Source organism: Tenrec ecaudatus, chromosome X (assembly GCF_050624435.1).
Source record: "Tenrec ecaudatus isolate mTenEca1 chromosome X, mTenEca1.hap1, whole genome shotgun sequence".
NCBI lineage: Eukaryota > Metazoa > Chordata > Mammalia > Afrosoricida > Tenrecidae > Tenrec > Tenrec ecaudatus.
The window spans coordinates 22,218,005-22,233,336 of NC_134548.1; the positions used below are offsets into that span (position 1 = coordinate 22,218,005).

At 42.8% G+C, this 15,332-nt stretch overlaps 1 protein-coding gene across 2 annotated transcripts in view; it reads left to right on the top strand.

Moving 5' to 3' along the window:
- Positions 1–15,332, top strand: part of POLA1 (DNA polymerase alpha 1, catalytic subunit) — a 326,365-nt gene that overhangs the window by 11,309 nt on the left and 299,724 nt on the right. For both annotated transcript variants that reach the window (XM_075538739.1, XM_075538740.1), the window contains exons 5-10: positions 7,024–7,139; positions 8,630–8,692; positions 9,516–9,605; positions 10,112–10,289; positions 10,484–10,685; positions 10,786–10,964. In XM_075538739.1, coding sequence (XP_075394854.1) covers positions 7,024–7,139; positions 8,630–8,692; positions 9,516–9,605; positions 10,112–10,289; positions 10,484–10,685; positions 10,786–10,964 — 828 coding nt within the window. The remainder of the gene's footprint in view (positions 1–7,023; positions 7,140–8,629; positions 8,693–9,515; positions 9,606–10,111; positions 10,290–10,483; positions 10,686–10,785; positions 10,965–15,332) is intronic.

Here is a 15,332-nt window from a genome sequence, read left to right on the forward strand (position 1 = left end):
GAGGAAGCATTAAAGAACTAGAAGAATGTTGTGTGTTTCATCAGTGCTTTGTTGCACCCTGGCTGGCTAATCCCTTCCTTGTGACTCTTCTGTGAGGGAATGTCCAATTGTCTACAGATGGGCTTTGCATCTCCATTTTGACCACTCCCATTCACATCAAAATAGTTGTTTAAACAGAATACATATAAAAGGAAATATATTTTGTGCTCTGATCCTTCCTGAACACAGATAACATATCATTTTACTGTGCTGGTTTTGCTTTTCTCTCGCTCTTTCTCAGACACACACACACACCCCTCTGCCTCCTAGGGACTGACTTTTAAAAAATCATTTTATTAGGGGCTCATACAACTCTTGTGACAGTCCATACATACATCAGTTGTGTAAAGCACATGTGTACATTCATTGCCATGATCATTCTCAAAACATTTGCTCTCCACCTAAGCCCCTGGCATCAGCTCCTCATTTTTCCCCTCCTTCCCTGCTCCCTCCTCCCTCATGAACCCTTGATAATTTATTAATTATTATTTTGTCATATCTTGCACGATCCAACATCGCCCTTCACCCAAGTTTCTGTTGTCTGTCCCACAGAGAAGAGGTTATATGTATATCCTACTAATTGGTTCCCCCTTTCCAATCCACCCTCGCTCAACCCTCCCAGTATTACCACTTGCTCCAGTAGTCCTGAAGGGATCATCCGCTCTAGATCCCCCCTTTCTATACCACCCTTCAGATATCCCCACTCTCAGCACTGGTCCTGAAGGGGTCATCTGTCCTGGATTCCCTGTGTTTCCAGATCCTATCTGTACCAGTGTCCATCCTCTGGTCTAGCCAGATTTGTAAGGTAGAATTGGGATTATGATAGTGGGGGCGAGGAAGCATTTAGGAACTAGAGGAAAGTTGTATGTTTCATCATTGCTACATCACACCCTGACTTGCTGGTCTCTTCCCTGAGACCCTGCTGTAAGGGGATATCCAGTGGCCTACAAATGGGCTTTGGGTCTCCACTCCACCCATCATTCAAAATAACATTTTTTGTTGTGATGATGCCTGATACCTGATCCCTTCGACACCTGATCGCACAGGCTGGTGTGCTTCTTCCATGTGGGCTTTGTTGCTTCTAAGCTAGACACGGCTGCTTGTTTACCTTAAAGCCTTTAAGACCCCAGGCACTATATCTTTGTATAGCTGGACACCATCAGCTTTCTTCGCCATATTTGCTTATTCACCTGCTTTGTCTTCAGTGATCATATATATCAGGGAGGTGAGCACACAATGATATGATTTTTTGTTATTTGATGCCTGATAACTGATCCCTTCAACACCTCATGATCACACATGCTGATGTGCGTCTTCCAGTTGGGTTTTATTGCTTCTGAGCTAGATGGCCGCTTGTTTACCTTCAAGCTTTTAGGACCCCAAATGCTATATATTTTGATAGCCGGACACCATCATCTTTCTTCACTACATTTGCTTATGCACACATTTGTCTTCAGCGATAGTGTTGGGAAGGTGAGCATCATAGAATGCCAGTTTAATAGAACAAAGTATTCTTGCATTGAGGGAGTACTTGAATAGAGGTACAATGTCCATCTGCTTCCTTAATACTAAACCTATAAACATGCACCTAGGAAAATTCCCCCATCCTCATATATAAATATGTTTACATATGTACATGCCTTTATTTAGACCTCTATAAATGCCCTTTGCCTCCTAGCTCTTTCCTCTATTTCCTTTGCTTTTCCTCTTGTCCCTTTAACATGCTCAGTCTTCATTTGGGTTTCAGTAATTCCTCTTGGTTACATTCCCCTTGATCACACCCAACCAGGCTGCCTACACCCTCCTCACCACCGATTCAGATCACTTGTTGTTCCCTTGTCCCTGGGTTTGTTAACACCACTACCTTTCCCCCCACCTCCCCTCTCACATGTCCCCCCGGAACTGTCGGTCCCGTTGTTTTCTCCTCCAGATTGTTCATCCAGCCTATCTTATTTAGACAGGCCTGTGGAGATAATAACGTACAAAAACAAGACAGCATAACCAAGCAACAAAATAAAACAAAAGCAACAAACCAATGTCAAAAAACAAACCAAAACACAAGAAAGAAAAGCTTGTAGTTAGTTCAAGGACTCTTTGTTGGCCTTTAGGAGTATCTTCCGGTCGAGTCTAATGGGGTGCCAAGCCCTGGCCCCAAAGTCTAATTTTGGTATTCTCTGGGGACTGTTGCTCTGTTCCCCTTGCTGTTCTGTTGCATCCCCTTAGTGTTTTGCCTTGGTGTGATGGAATCAGATCTGGCGGAATTCCCACACTGTGTCTCCAGTGTTGTCCCCTGTAGAGCTATGAGTCAATGAGGGATGTCCTAGCTCATAGTGGGTCCAGCCATATGGTCTTCTCTGTGGATTGGCTGCTCTGAGCGGGAATATCGTCCTCAAGGTTTGATGGGCCAGGATGTGTTCCACTCTCCCTTCCTCCCCCTTCATTTGTTTCCGTGTGCTCTGATCAGACATGTCCCTCTCTTGGAGCTGCAGCTTCAGTGATGTCCTCTGAAATAAATTCTTCTGGGGGGAGGGGCAGGTGTCCATGTTGTTGGGATTGGGGCCGGCTCCTCAGATCTCTCCACTGGTTCCTTACCCCACACCGGCATGTTGCATTCACATCTTGGAGCACTGGGTTGAGGGACTGACTTGTTTTCTATTTGAGTTTTTTCAGAGTTCACACTTTAGTGGCGCGCACATCATTTGCAGGGAAATAAGCCCTTAACCCAGAAGGCCAGCTTTGTAGCCCCACCAGCTGCTCCACAGGAGAAAGATATGGCAGTCAGTTTCTGTAAAGATTGACAGCGGGGGTGGGGAACTTTTCCCCTGCCAAATACTATTTGGGTATTTCTAACATCATTCGTGGGCCATACTGGTCAAACATTTCATTAACTCACGTCTCCTGTGATGGCTGTAAATGCTTTTTCTTTGGGGAGATGTGTCATGTTACCTGGTATTGATGATTTTGCAGGCCTTATATGGCCTGAGGGCTGGACTTTATTCGCCGCCCACCCACCCAATTTACAGCTTTGTAACCTGATGGGGACAGTTCTTCTCTGTCCTGTAGGGTCACTGAGATGGGTTTTTAAACTTAATTTTTAGTCTTACGTTGTTGTAATGTACAAGAAGAATGGAAGATAAAGGAAGCAGAAGGAGGAAGGGTAAATGGGGCCACTTATCAAACCATGCCCTGAAGGATGCCAGCATCTTCCTTCCAACACCTTGAAGTCTTGTGTGCTGTGATTCCTTCCATGGCCCTCAGAGACAGTCTTTGGAAAATCTCTCTTTCTGCTGAGTGTATAACTCAGTACACTGATTTCTAGGCTCCCTGAAGGAGGAAAAGAATTCCCAGATGATCCTGTCTTGCAGCACTGGCTTAGTTTCTTCATCACCACTCCAGTCTGGATTGTTTGGTCAGGCTGCCATGGATGCTGTTGCTATGGTTTTGATTTCCATTGACTTTATTCAGGGATAAATAAGGTACCCTCAAAAGACAAGAACTATATGTGGCCCCAGTAACAATGGTGGATCTGGGATGATGACTCCCTGCAGGGTCTCTGGGTTAGAATTCCGTTCTCATTCCAATTTGACTAGTTCAACGTGGACCAAGTAGAATATAAAGCCCTACAGTGCGGATTCTAGATCACTGCGTAGTCTTCTCATGGGCAACTCCATACTGAAAAGACTGAATTCTGAGAGACAAGGATGCTGACTGCTAGAAACGCCAGAGTCCTTATTGTCCACATCATTCAGGCCTAACATCCCAAAGTGTCCCAAAGGCTAACTGGAGCATCTTAAATCCCAGGTTCGGAGGCCACTATTCTTCCCTTACGATCTCTTCAGGATTCTGAGAAAGAATGTCTGACCTACAGTAGACAGAATGCCTATGATAGCTATGGATGCTGCAGTTGTAATAGATCCAAGACCTGCTTGAGCTAAAACCCCCAACCAAACTCACTGCCATTAAGACAATTCTGACCCTTAGTGACTCTTTCAGTAGAACGAACGGCCTGTTTGGGTTTCTGAGGCTATGTATACATCTTTACAGGAGCAAGTAGCCTCATCTTTCCCATGAATTGGCTGGTGGGTTTGCACTGCTAACCTTATGATTAACATCCCAATGTGTCACCCGCTTCACCACCAAAGCTTCTAACTGCCTGACACAAGAGTTTATTGTTTTTTAAAGTTTTACTTGTTCTTAGCATTGCTCCTACTAAGAATGTGTAGACGGCGTTGTGTTAGAAACCATTTTGAGATCATTTTCTTTGTGTTATTGATTTGCTACCAATTCTTCGTTTGCAACTTCGGCATTCCAATCACCATTTACTATTGGTGCATCTTGATTGTATGTTTGGTTAATTTCAGACTGCAGACATTGGTAAAAATCTTGGGTTTCTTTCTTTATCTTTGGCATTGGTTGGTGCATGAATTTGAGTAAGAGTCTTATTAACTGATCTTCCTTGTAGGCGTATGGGTATTATCCTGTCATTGACAGTGTTGTACTGCAAGATAAATCTTGAAATGTTCTTTTTGACAATGAATAGGATGCCATTACTCTAATTTGTCATTCCTAGCATAGTTGGCCATTATCATTTGATGCGAAATGGCTGCTCTAGTCCATTTCAGCTTCCTAATGCCTTGGATACTGATCTTCCATTTTTACTGTTTTCCACATTTCCTAGATTCCGACTTCATTCATTCTACACACTCATTATTGGTGGATGTTTGCAGCTGTTTATGCTCATTTTGAGGCATGCCATATCAGCAAACGAAGGTCCCCAAGGCTTTATACACAAGTCATTAGGGTCGACTCTTTTGAGGAGACCCCTAACTTTTCTTCAGTTGTATTTGTAGTGCCTTCTAACCTCAGGGGCTCGCCTTTGGCATTATTTTTGTGTTCCATGGCGACATGTAAGTTTTTCATTGGCCAGTATTTGTGGAAGCCGATAACTGAGTTCTTCTTCCCAGTTTGTCTTAGTGTGGGTAACCCTGCTCGTATTGGAAATACCAGTAGAATAGCTTCCAGCATTACAGTAACATGCAAGCCACCACAGTGTAATAAATAAATGAGTGACTCTCCTATGGGTAGCTATTTTTATTAGCTTCTGCTCTAGTCTTCTTGTGCTTCCTTTTACCCCCCCAAAAAAAATAGAGGTTCCACTTTTTGTGGGATGTCCTTCATCCATTCATGTTTTGTGGCCCTTCCTTATTTCTATCATCTTGTATAAGGAGGAAATTGTCATCACTGATATCATGTGGTAGCTGTGTAGCTCATTGTCTATTCCTAGTTTATAGTCCATGAAGAAGAGAATGAGCCCACGTGCTTCTTCTATCTCCTTGAGCTGAGGAGACTTTTGTTAGAGTTCTTGGACATCTTCTTAATTGTCTATTATCGTGAACAATCCCATCATCTATCTGAGTATTCATTTTCTCAGTGGCAAATAATGAGGTTGGACTGGATGGATAATGAACTTCTCCAGGAAAGGATTGGTCTAGTCATCTCAGTACTGAGCCCGGTAACCGGCAGGAAGAAAGTAGTTTTTTAGTAAATGAGCCACCTCTGTCTTTCCATAACCATCTCATCGCTTCCCAACCGAGTCATCAGTGGGTATGAGGCCTTGACAGACATTCTGAAAGACAGCTAGTCTTACACATTGTTGTTCTGTGCTTTGCCACCATTCACTTAGAAGTCCCCACTGTTTTAGTGTGCCTCTCTAGTACTACACGCTTACACCAAAGGTATTTTTCTTACGATTTCACTTGGCTTTGTTCATATTGAGCAAGATATCCTAGAAATCACTCCATTGCAGTTTATAGATCATTCTTAACTTTTAAAAAATAGCTGCATAATAGACCATTATATGAATCTAGCGTAGTGTATTCAACCAGTTTCCTTTGAATGGACATTGCTATCACAAACAATACTGCATTGAATAGCTTTCTGTTTATGGTATCTTTCCCAGGGAAAATTCCTAGAAGTAAGATTGCTGACTCAGAGAGTAAATATACATGAAGTTTTATTGGATATTATCATGTTCTTCTCCACAGAGGTTGTCTTATCTTACACTTGTGAACAGTGTTTGAGTTTGAGTATGTCATTCCTTACAGCTTCACTAATAGAATATGGTCTTAGGCATTTGATTTTCTGCTGCTCTGATGTGTAACAAATGGCATTTTGATGTGGTTGCAGTGACATTTATTTTACACAATGGACTTGAATGTCTTTTTATGAAACCAAAAGCTGCTTGAATGGTCTGTTCGTGTTTATTACCCATTTTCCTTTTTAGTTTTTGGCCCTTTTTCCTGTGTATACATACATACATACATCTATGGGAAATTGGTCTTTTATCTGTGGCATATATTACAAATATTTTCTTCTCGGTTATCTCTAAACTTTTTTTATAGTATAGCTGAATTCGTCAAATTTTTCTTCTAGTGTAAATGAATTTCGAATCTTAGTTAAGATTTTCTAGTCTTGAGTCCATGAGCATTTGAAAATTCTGGGCATTTCTCCCCTTCTGATCAGGATTCCTCTATGAGATCTTTGGTCAAACTGTTGGGTAATAGTAGCAGGCACCATCCAGTTCTGCTTTCGTGGATGCAGTTAGCCACACATGCCATCTCTTCCTCCTGCTTTAGACTCTCCTTCCTCTGTTGCTCCAGGTGGATAAAGACAAATTATTGTGTCTTGAATGGCCACTTTGCAAGCTTGTAAGACTCCGGGCACTACACAGTGAACCAGGCGGAGATCGAACTGAAGCATTCAATGTGTTATTAGGCCAATGAACTGGGACATCTCAGAAGTCATGACCCTAAACCTTCAAACCAAGAAACCCAAACCCTTGAGGGTTTGAGTGGTATAGAGGCAGCCTCAGCACAGCTGCTGCTTTGTTGTTGTTGTTGACATTGTTGTAAATATGTCTCTCGCAGCATTTTCCATTTGAATTTTTGATGATGGAATGTTTCTAAACAATTTCTATTTGAACAGGAAAAGATAATAAAGGATCCACCAAAGAGAAGAAGAATGTAAAGAAGGTTTCAGTGACAAGACCAAATGATATCAAATCAATGTTCATTGCTAGTGCTGGAAAGAAAACTGCAGATGTGAGCTTTATGGCTTTCTTCTATTTTGTCCTTAATGTTGTGAAGTGGACTTAATATTTTGTTATGCAGATAATAGGTGCTCAATTCGTATTTGGATGAGGAATTGTTTGCAACCTCAGTCATTAACTTGGTTGCAGAATTTTGGGTGAATTTGGCTAGTTCTGTTGTGGGAAATACAGAGCTGGAAAAAAATGAAAAGTTGACTGTTAAATTTCAGCAATTAATGGGGAGTATGGGATATGATGAAAATAGAGCAAATGGGAACTGTAGATTTAGGAGTTGCATAAGGTGGCTTTAAACAGTTTGTGGAAAATGGAATTAAAGGGTAATGGAGTTTTGCCAAGAACTTTTTTCTAGTTTCCAAGTATATTCTTTCTTAAGCAGTGTTTTTTTTTAATCGTTTTTATTAGGGGCTCATACAACTCTTATCACAATCCATACATACATCAATTGTGTAAAGCACATTTGTACATTCATCATTCTCAAAACATTTGCTCTCCACCTAAGCCCCTGGCATCAGCTCCTCAAGCTTTCCCCTCCCTCCCCACTGCCCCTTTCTGTCATGAACCCTTGATAATTTATAAATTATTATTTTGTCATATCTTGCCCTGTCCAACGTCTCCCTTCACTCACTTTTCTGTGGTCCTTCCCCCAGGTACGAGGTCACATGTTGATCCTTGTAATTGGTTCCCCCTTTACAACCCACCCTCCTACCCACCCAGTATTGCCACTCACACCACTTGTCCTGAAGGGATCATCTGCCCTGGATTCCCTGTGTTTCCAGCTCCTATCTATACCAGTGTACATCCTCTGGTCTAGCCAGACTTGCAAGGTAGAATTGGGATCATGATAGTTGGGGAGGAGGAGGCATTTAGGAACTAGAGGAAAATTGTATGTTTTATCGTTGCTACCTCACACCCTGACTGGCTCGTCTCCTCCCCGAGACCCTTCTGTGAGGGGATGTCCACTGGCCGACAAATGGGCTTTGGGTTTCCACTCCGCACAACTCCCCCCTTTCAAAATGATACGCTTTTTTGTTCTGATGAGGCCTTATACCCGATCCCTTCAACACCTTGTGATCAAACGGGCTGATATACTTCTGCCATGTGGGATTTGCTGCTTCTCAGCTAGATGGCTGCTGTTTACCTTCAAGCCTTTAAGACCTCAGACGCTATATATTTTGATAGCCGGCCACCATCAGCTTTCTTCAACACATTTGTTAAGCAATATTCTTGATATAACTTACATCCTATACAATTCAGTGGTTTAAATATGTTTTAAAAAGTAGTGTATCCTGTGAACTTTTTGAAGCCCCCTAGTGAAATCGTAATAGTGGGGGTGAAAATGGGTGAAGAGCAGATTAGCTTTCAGTGTGAGGAATGAAGAGGCAAGGACCAACTGGATTGATTCTTCTTTCCGCAATTCAGTGGTTTGGATGACAATTGTACATGTTGTGCTTATTCGTTTTACCTTCCTTTTATAATTTCTAGAAAAACGTGGACTTGTCCAAGGATAATCTACTAGGTAACCTTCTACAGGATCTGAGCACGGAGGTAGGTGGATCTCTGTGGAGTTACTTAATATGCAGGGAGCATGGGCTGAAGAGGCAGTTGAGTAATTATAAAAACAAACTATTGTTCAAGTTTTAAAAGGATGCAAGATTGCTACCACCGTATATATGGGGAAATCTTTCCGTTGGTTTCTTCTTAGCATTTTAGGTGATTGGCTCCCAGCTGTTACAAGCTCGATTCTGTAGATGGAGCTGCGTGGGTGTGTGTTTGAAGGAGTCAGTTTGGTGAATGCACCCTGCTTGTGCTCTACTGCTGTAGTGTTTCTTCCTGAAATAGATTGAAGCCTGTCATTCAGCACGTTTAGGCTTGAGAACCTTGTCTTGATTTCTGAGGGCCAGGGAGGGCAAAGACAATGAGCTGCCCTGGTAGAACTCAAACAGAGTGACTTTTGTTGCCCTGTGCTCTGCTGTGACTATTGCATAGATAGACGGGCAGAACTCTCACTTCCAAGTGTATAATCCTCCCTCAGTGGCCACTCGCTACCACAACTAACACCAACCTCGTACTTCTCTCGATATTCGAAAATGTAACATTCTGGGAAAGACAAGTGCAAAGTATGTTGATTTTTAAAAAAGCAAAACAAAATCGGTGAAGGATGGGTTCAGTATCTATTCCATTTGTTCTTGTGAGTCTATTTTTGTTACTATAGTAACCACAGTGCATGAACATAGATCTGTGGGGGGAGCGGGGAAGGAAAAATTGTTTTTTTACTCATTGGACTTCAATGGGAAAAGAAATGTCCTTTTTTTCTGTCTTGGGATAAACCAAGCATGTCAGTCACTGTCTGCCTTAACCTTCCTTTTAGAAATCTCAAATTACCCTCTCACCTGTAACGATGCTGAAGAAGAAAAGAACCATTGGAGCTAGAGGTCCATTCTTGGTGCAATCCCCCAAGGTCAGATAGGCAGAAATGCCTTCAGTCTCAATCTCCATGATTTTGTAATCATTCCTTTGTTGGCTCTGGGTTTCATTTTTGTTTTGATTTAGAACTTCTATGTCATCAAGAGTGTTATGTATTTCTTCAATGTGTGCATGTACCATTTTTTTTCTCCTCCCCTTAGTAACATAGTCACTCAACAATGCAGAAACCCAAACGTCTCCTCCCTCAAGTTGATTCCAACCCACAGGGCCCCCCACACAGAGTAGAACTGTAGTCACTAGTACAGATTTATTTATTCTGGGTATTCCAACTGTGCTAAATGCAATCATTTTCCTTTCAGAAACAACCCCCACTCCCGCCCCCCCTCAATAAACCTATGGCAGCAGTAAAATAATTGAAGCTGTTAGGTGGCTGCTGAAAATCTTTTGTTAAATGGGAACTATTCCCTCTGGTCAAGATGGGACAGGTACAGATTTTTAGTCTTCAGGCCCGACTGGCTAAACCTGTCACATTATTTATAGGCAATCTTATCAGGAAAAGCGGCTTCCCCTGTGAGTAGGATGGAGCCACCGTCAGCTCCTGTGCATCAGTTTGCTGATAACTCTGGCATCAGGCAGAAGGCCAAGGGCGCTGAGCAGTTGCAGAGTGCTGTCACTCAAGGAGGCCCTGTCAAAGTGGAACGTGGCAGAGGTTCTGAAGGTATTGTAATGGCAAGTTTCAGTGAAAAATTTGAATTGGTAGCAGGAAGTTGGAAAAAAAATTACTCAGCAGCCCTATCTACGGCTGGGGGACCAAAAGGCCAGGACAGCAGGGAAAGAGGTGGGCAGCTGTGTGGGAGGACTTTCTGCTCCGTGGCAGGAGTGCAGCAGGTGAGTGTGTGGTGGTGTGTGTAGGAGACACAGCGCAGGCTGCATGTCCGGAAGACAAAGAGGAGCTGGAGGCCATAGATTTTGAAGATGGTGATTTTGATGATCCTATGGAACTTGAGGAGGTGACCGTGGAGCCTGTTACTGCTGAAATACATGACCACAAGAATGAGCCAGCCAAGCGGGTGAAGCACATGGCAGATCCCTGGAAACAGACCAAGGCAAACTTGTAAGCATTGCATAACTTTTCTTGCAAATCCTGCTGTAGTTATTTTGCTGGATTTGGGAAGATAATTGTTTTATTTTATTTTTGAATGTGATTTCTGTAGAGGAAGCACTGTCTCCAATGACACGTGTATGGACATGGGTGAGGAAGAAGAGGAAAGCTGTTTATCTCAGGATGCTCACTTGGATAACAGTCACCTCCCATTGGTGAAAGGGGAAAATGGGGAGCAAATGTTGCAGTTCTATTGGCTGGATGCTTACGAAGATCAGTACAACCAACCAGGTAATCTTCCCTAAGTTAACTATATGCATTTAACAATCATAGTTGCTCCAGTTTCTGTGATGCTCACTCAATGTAAGTGCATGAGCCACTGGATGGACCGGAGCTATCAGGGTGCATAATCCTAGTAGATGCTTAATTTCCAAATCATTTGGTTTGGGAATGTGTCTTTGTAGTTCACTGGTGCATCTGAAGTCCTAGGAGTTCATTTTCAATGGAATCAGTCATTAATTCCCTTGTTCAGTAATTTTTTGTTTTACTGAACTCATGGTATGTGCCAGGTAATTTGATAGGAATTTGGTGGGTTGCATGTGAGGGTTGAGGGAGGAATCGAGAATGTTTTCTAGGTCATCTGAATGAGGCAGGACTATGAATTATTGACTCACAAAAAGCCAGGATCTTGCTAGCATAGGATGATGTGGTTGTCTGTGCTCCCACCTCATTGCTACTTGTTTCTGGGTGGTAGACTGACAAATATGGTTACTTGAGCCGTGCACATTTTCCCCCCACCCATTGTACAACTTCTGGGGACCACCAGTGTCATGTGGCCTCCTTGGAGTCCGTACTGAGGTTGCTCCTTGTGCTTTGTTCTTCTAACTCACCACAGTCTTCCGTCTCAGTTACGGGGCCCAGGCAAGTAGAGTCATTCTTTAAAACTCCTTTCTTTCCCTTCCTTTACCAAGGCTTGCCCATTTTCTCTTCTTAAAACAGGCAACCCATTTTCTTTTACTCCATCTCGGTCACCACTGTGGGACACCTGACCCCTTATTGCCTGTCAAAAACCTAGACCACTCTACTACTTGCTCTTTTAGCTGTGGTCCTCCTTTACTATGCTCAGACTGATTGGTCAGAAGGGTAATTTGGACCATGTCAATAATAATAATTCTTCAGTGGCTTTCCACTACTGCACCAGAAAGTCCCAACCCCTTAGACCAACGTCTGATGGCTGCTCTGTAGAGATGTTGTGTCTCCGAAATAGCGCCTGTATGTCCCTTGTGATTTTAAAATACCGGTTTCTCTTTAATCATGGTGTGTGGTCTAATTAGAATGCCCTAATCTTTGGCATCTTCCAAATTCCACTTGGGTGACATCTCCTTCAAGTCTTCCCAAGACTCCAGACTTGCCATTCGAGCTTTTCCCCTACAATGCTCTTCCTAGCATTTGTCGTCTTATTTTGAAGTGATCCATTGGTGTGTTTTTCCTTTCCTTGAAAGAAGGTTGGGGTTTTATATTGCCTCCATGAAACACAGTGCCAGACACATAATAGGTAGTCAGTCAGTGTTTGTTGAAATCCAGTAGCTGTGCACTAAAGGGTTCAGAGAACCAGAGTTACACCTGCTGCTCTTGTTGAGTTAGCATCCTGAAGCCTTGTGGTAGTGTAACAAGGTGACTTGGTAGCTTCCCCAGCCCCCAAGGTGAATAAGCAGATACAGCATCTGGGGCTAGTGTCAGTTGCTAAGGATCAGAACCGGAAGAAGTTGCAGCCCTTGTTAATGTCTAGCGATCTAGATGCTGTTATTAGTAAATAGTGCCATTTTGCAGGGTGAGTGTCTGGAACGGTACTGTCTACCGTGGAAGACCCTAGACTCATGTGGCTCTTTGAAGTTCAGCCATTAAAAGGAAATAGAAAGTAAATTCTGACTTCTCAGGCATCAGTCCCATTTTGAGTGGTCAGTGGCCACAGAGTTCGAGCAGCTATCATTGCACCGCACAGATCCTGACCAATTTCATGTCATTTCACACGTTTCTACCAGACTGCGCTGGTCTCTAGCAATGGGTGTCAAGATTGTGGCATTGAAACACAGCTCTACTTAAGAAACAATTGGCTTTTGATATTGTTGAATTGTTGTTGAATTTCTGATCCTGAGTCCTGGTGGTCTAGTGGGTTTTGTGTTGGGCTGATAACCATAAGGCAAGTTCTTTAAAACCACCCGCTGCTCTGTGCGAGCGAGATGGACTATCTCTTCCCGTGATTAGTTATAGGTTTAGAAACCCACAGGGGCAGTTTCTACTTTTCCCTCTCAAGTCACCATAAGGAGAAGTTGACTTGGTGGCAGTGAGTTTGTTTTGTTTTGAGTGAATGTTTGATACCAACCATAGTCACAGATAGGCTTTTCCCACCAATACTGAGAAACATTTCACAGTTGAAAAAGACTGCGATCTGTCATCCAGATTTTAAGGCCAAACGAAATGTTTGGTATCAGAGAAGGCTTCCCAGGTCGCCCGGCGTAGTAATTCATTATGTTGTTCCTCTGTCCTTAGAATGGACCTTGCCTCCTGGCGGCACCCATGCTTGCTGCAACAAAAAGAATGTGGCCTAGTCCTGCGCCATGCCCACAATCACTTGTGAATCAAACTGTTGTCATCCAGAAGGTGTTCACTGGCTGAATTTGGAAGTCAGTTGCTAGACCTTTCCTCCCTATCTGTCTTAGTCTTGATGCCCCTCTGAAACCTGTTTAACATCATTCTAACTTGTCAGTCTCCATGGGCAGACGGGTGATGGTGAGCTACCCAGAAGGTACATTGGTTGGGGAATCAAATTCAAGTCTCTTGCGTGGGAGACCCAAATTCTTTTACTGAGGAAATGGAGGCTCAGAAAGATCCAAGTGGCCTGCTCTTCAGGGAGAGTGCTCAAGGCATCCTACCCTTGGTCCACTGCTGTTCCTTGGCCCTTCTCAGGCTGTATCCTCTGTAAAGATACATCTTCCTCTGTGATTGATGCCAACGGGTTAAAAACATAAGATGGCTTTAAAAAAAACCAACTCTAATCTCAGAGGGTTGAACAGTTTCATTGCAATAGCAGGTAACGATCCCTGAGCTTGGGGAAATCAATGTTGCTAATATAAACTAAGTACTCCCAAAGACCCTGCCATTGTCTCTCACTTTCTTCCTGATTCTAAGTCAGTCAGTTGTTGCTGAATGCTCCATAATTATGAAAAGAAGCTTACTCTTTGCATATGGGAAGATATCCTGTCTTCATTATGACTTTTTCAAGGTTGAATAATCCTGACTGCACCTGGTTTCAGCTAGTAACTTTGGGGGGAATGTAATCTTTGTTTACCATGATCTTTTTGTGGCAAATGAGGCATAAACAGTGTCAAATGTGTTGCCTGAAGTGTGATATTAGTTTGACTGTAAAATGAGCTATTTGAATCTTTGAATCCAATATTAGGGTCTTTATTTTTCTTTGCATGGAATTTTGTTTTTCCGTCTTTTAACTGTCGTGAGGGATGACTTTTAATTTTTCGAGCTACTGTGGTTTTTTTCCCTCTTTTTAATCATCCCCACAGCCCTTTCTTCCCCTCTACGCCACCTCCCCTCATCTCCCCACAGCTGAAAACCACACAGCTCTTTTTGAGAATTTTAATCATCTGTAGAAATGAACATTCTTCCAAGGTCTTATTTCTATCAGGACAAATGACAAAAAGAATGCACTGATGAGCTGTCTTGTGAGATTGGGGTAATCGCCCTTATGAACAGTAGCCGATGCATGTGCCAGGATTTTCTTAGTGCCTCAGATGAATTAACCAAGTTCCTGCTGGTTAATTATTCACAGGTCCCAATATTTGGTGAAGTGGTTAAATCTTTGGAGCCCTTGTGCTAATTTTCAGGGGCCATGCCTTGATATCTCAGAAGGCGTGGTTTGTTTGTTTTCTTTTTAAACTGCGGTATCCATTGCTTGTCCTGGTGGCGTAGGGGTTCATTGTTGCAATGTCAGCAGGTCAAAACCACCAGCCACTCTGCCGGAGAAAGATGAGGTTTTCTACTCTTGTAAAGAGCTACAGTCTGAAAACCCAGGGGTTAATAAGTAAATAAGTAAGATAATTCTACTGTGTCCTATAGGGTCACTGTGAGTTGGAATTTGGATCCATTACTTGGGAATCTCAAGAGGAGAGTGGCGTTTACCTTGATTACTAGACCATGTTAGCTGGAATGGAGGAGAAAGGGACATTCCAAGTAGCATCTTAAGTATCCTGTGTGGTAGGAAGGGGGATATAGGGGATAATGGTAGAACTCTGTTATGAAATACTATTTTGTGGACTAAGCTCAATGAGAATTACACTTTCCCCACCATAATTTTACATTATGGGAAAGTAACTGATGCACCGTAGGTCATCCTAATAGACCAAACCACAAAAGTCAAACCTGCTGCCAACAAGTCAATTTCTTTTCATCGGGACCCTGTTGGACAGGATAGAATGACCCCTGCGGCTTTGCAAGACTGTGACACTTGACAGGAGGAGAAAGCATGGTCTTTCTCCTGCAGAACTGCCGACCCTGAGGTTAATAGCTCAGTGTGTAGTCACCACCTCACCAGGGCTCCTCATCCTAATAGACATTACTTTTTATCAGTAATTGAGAGTACTGAGA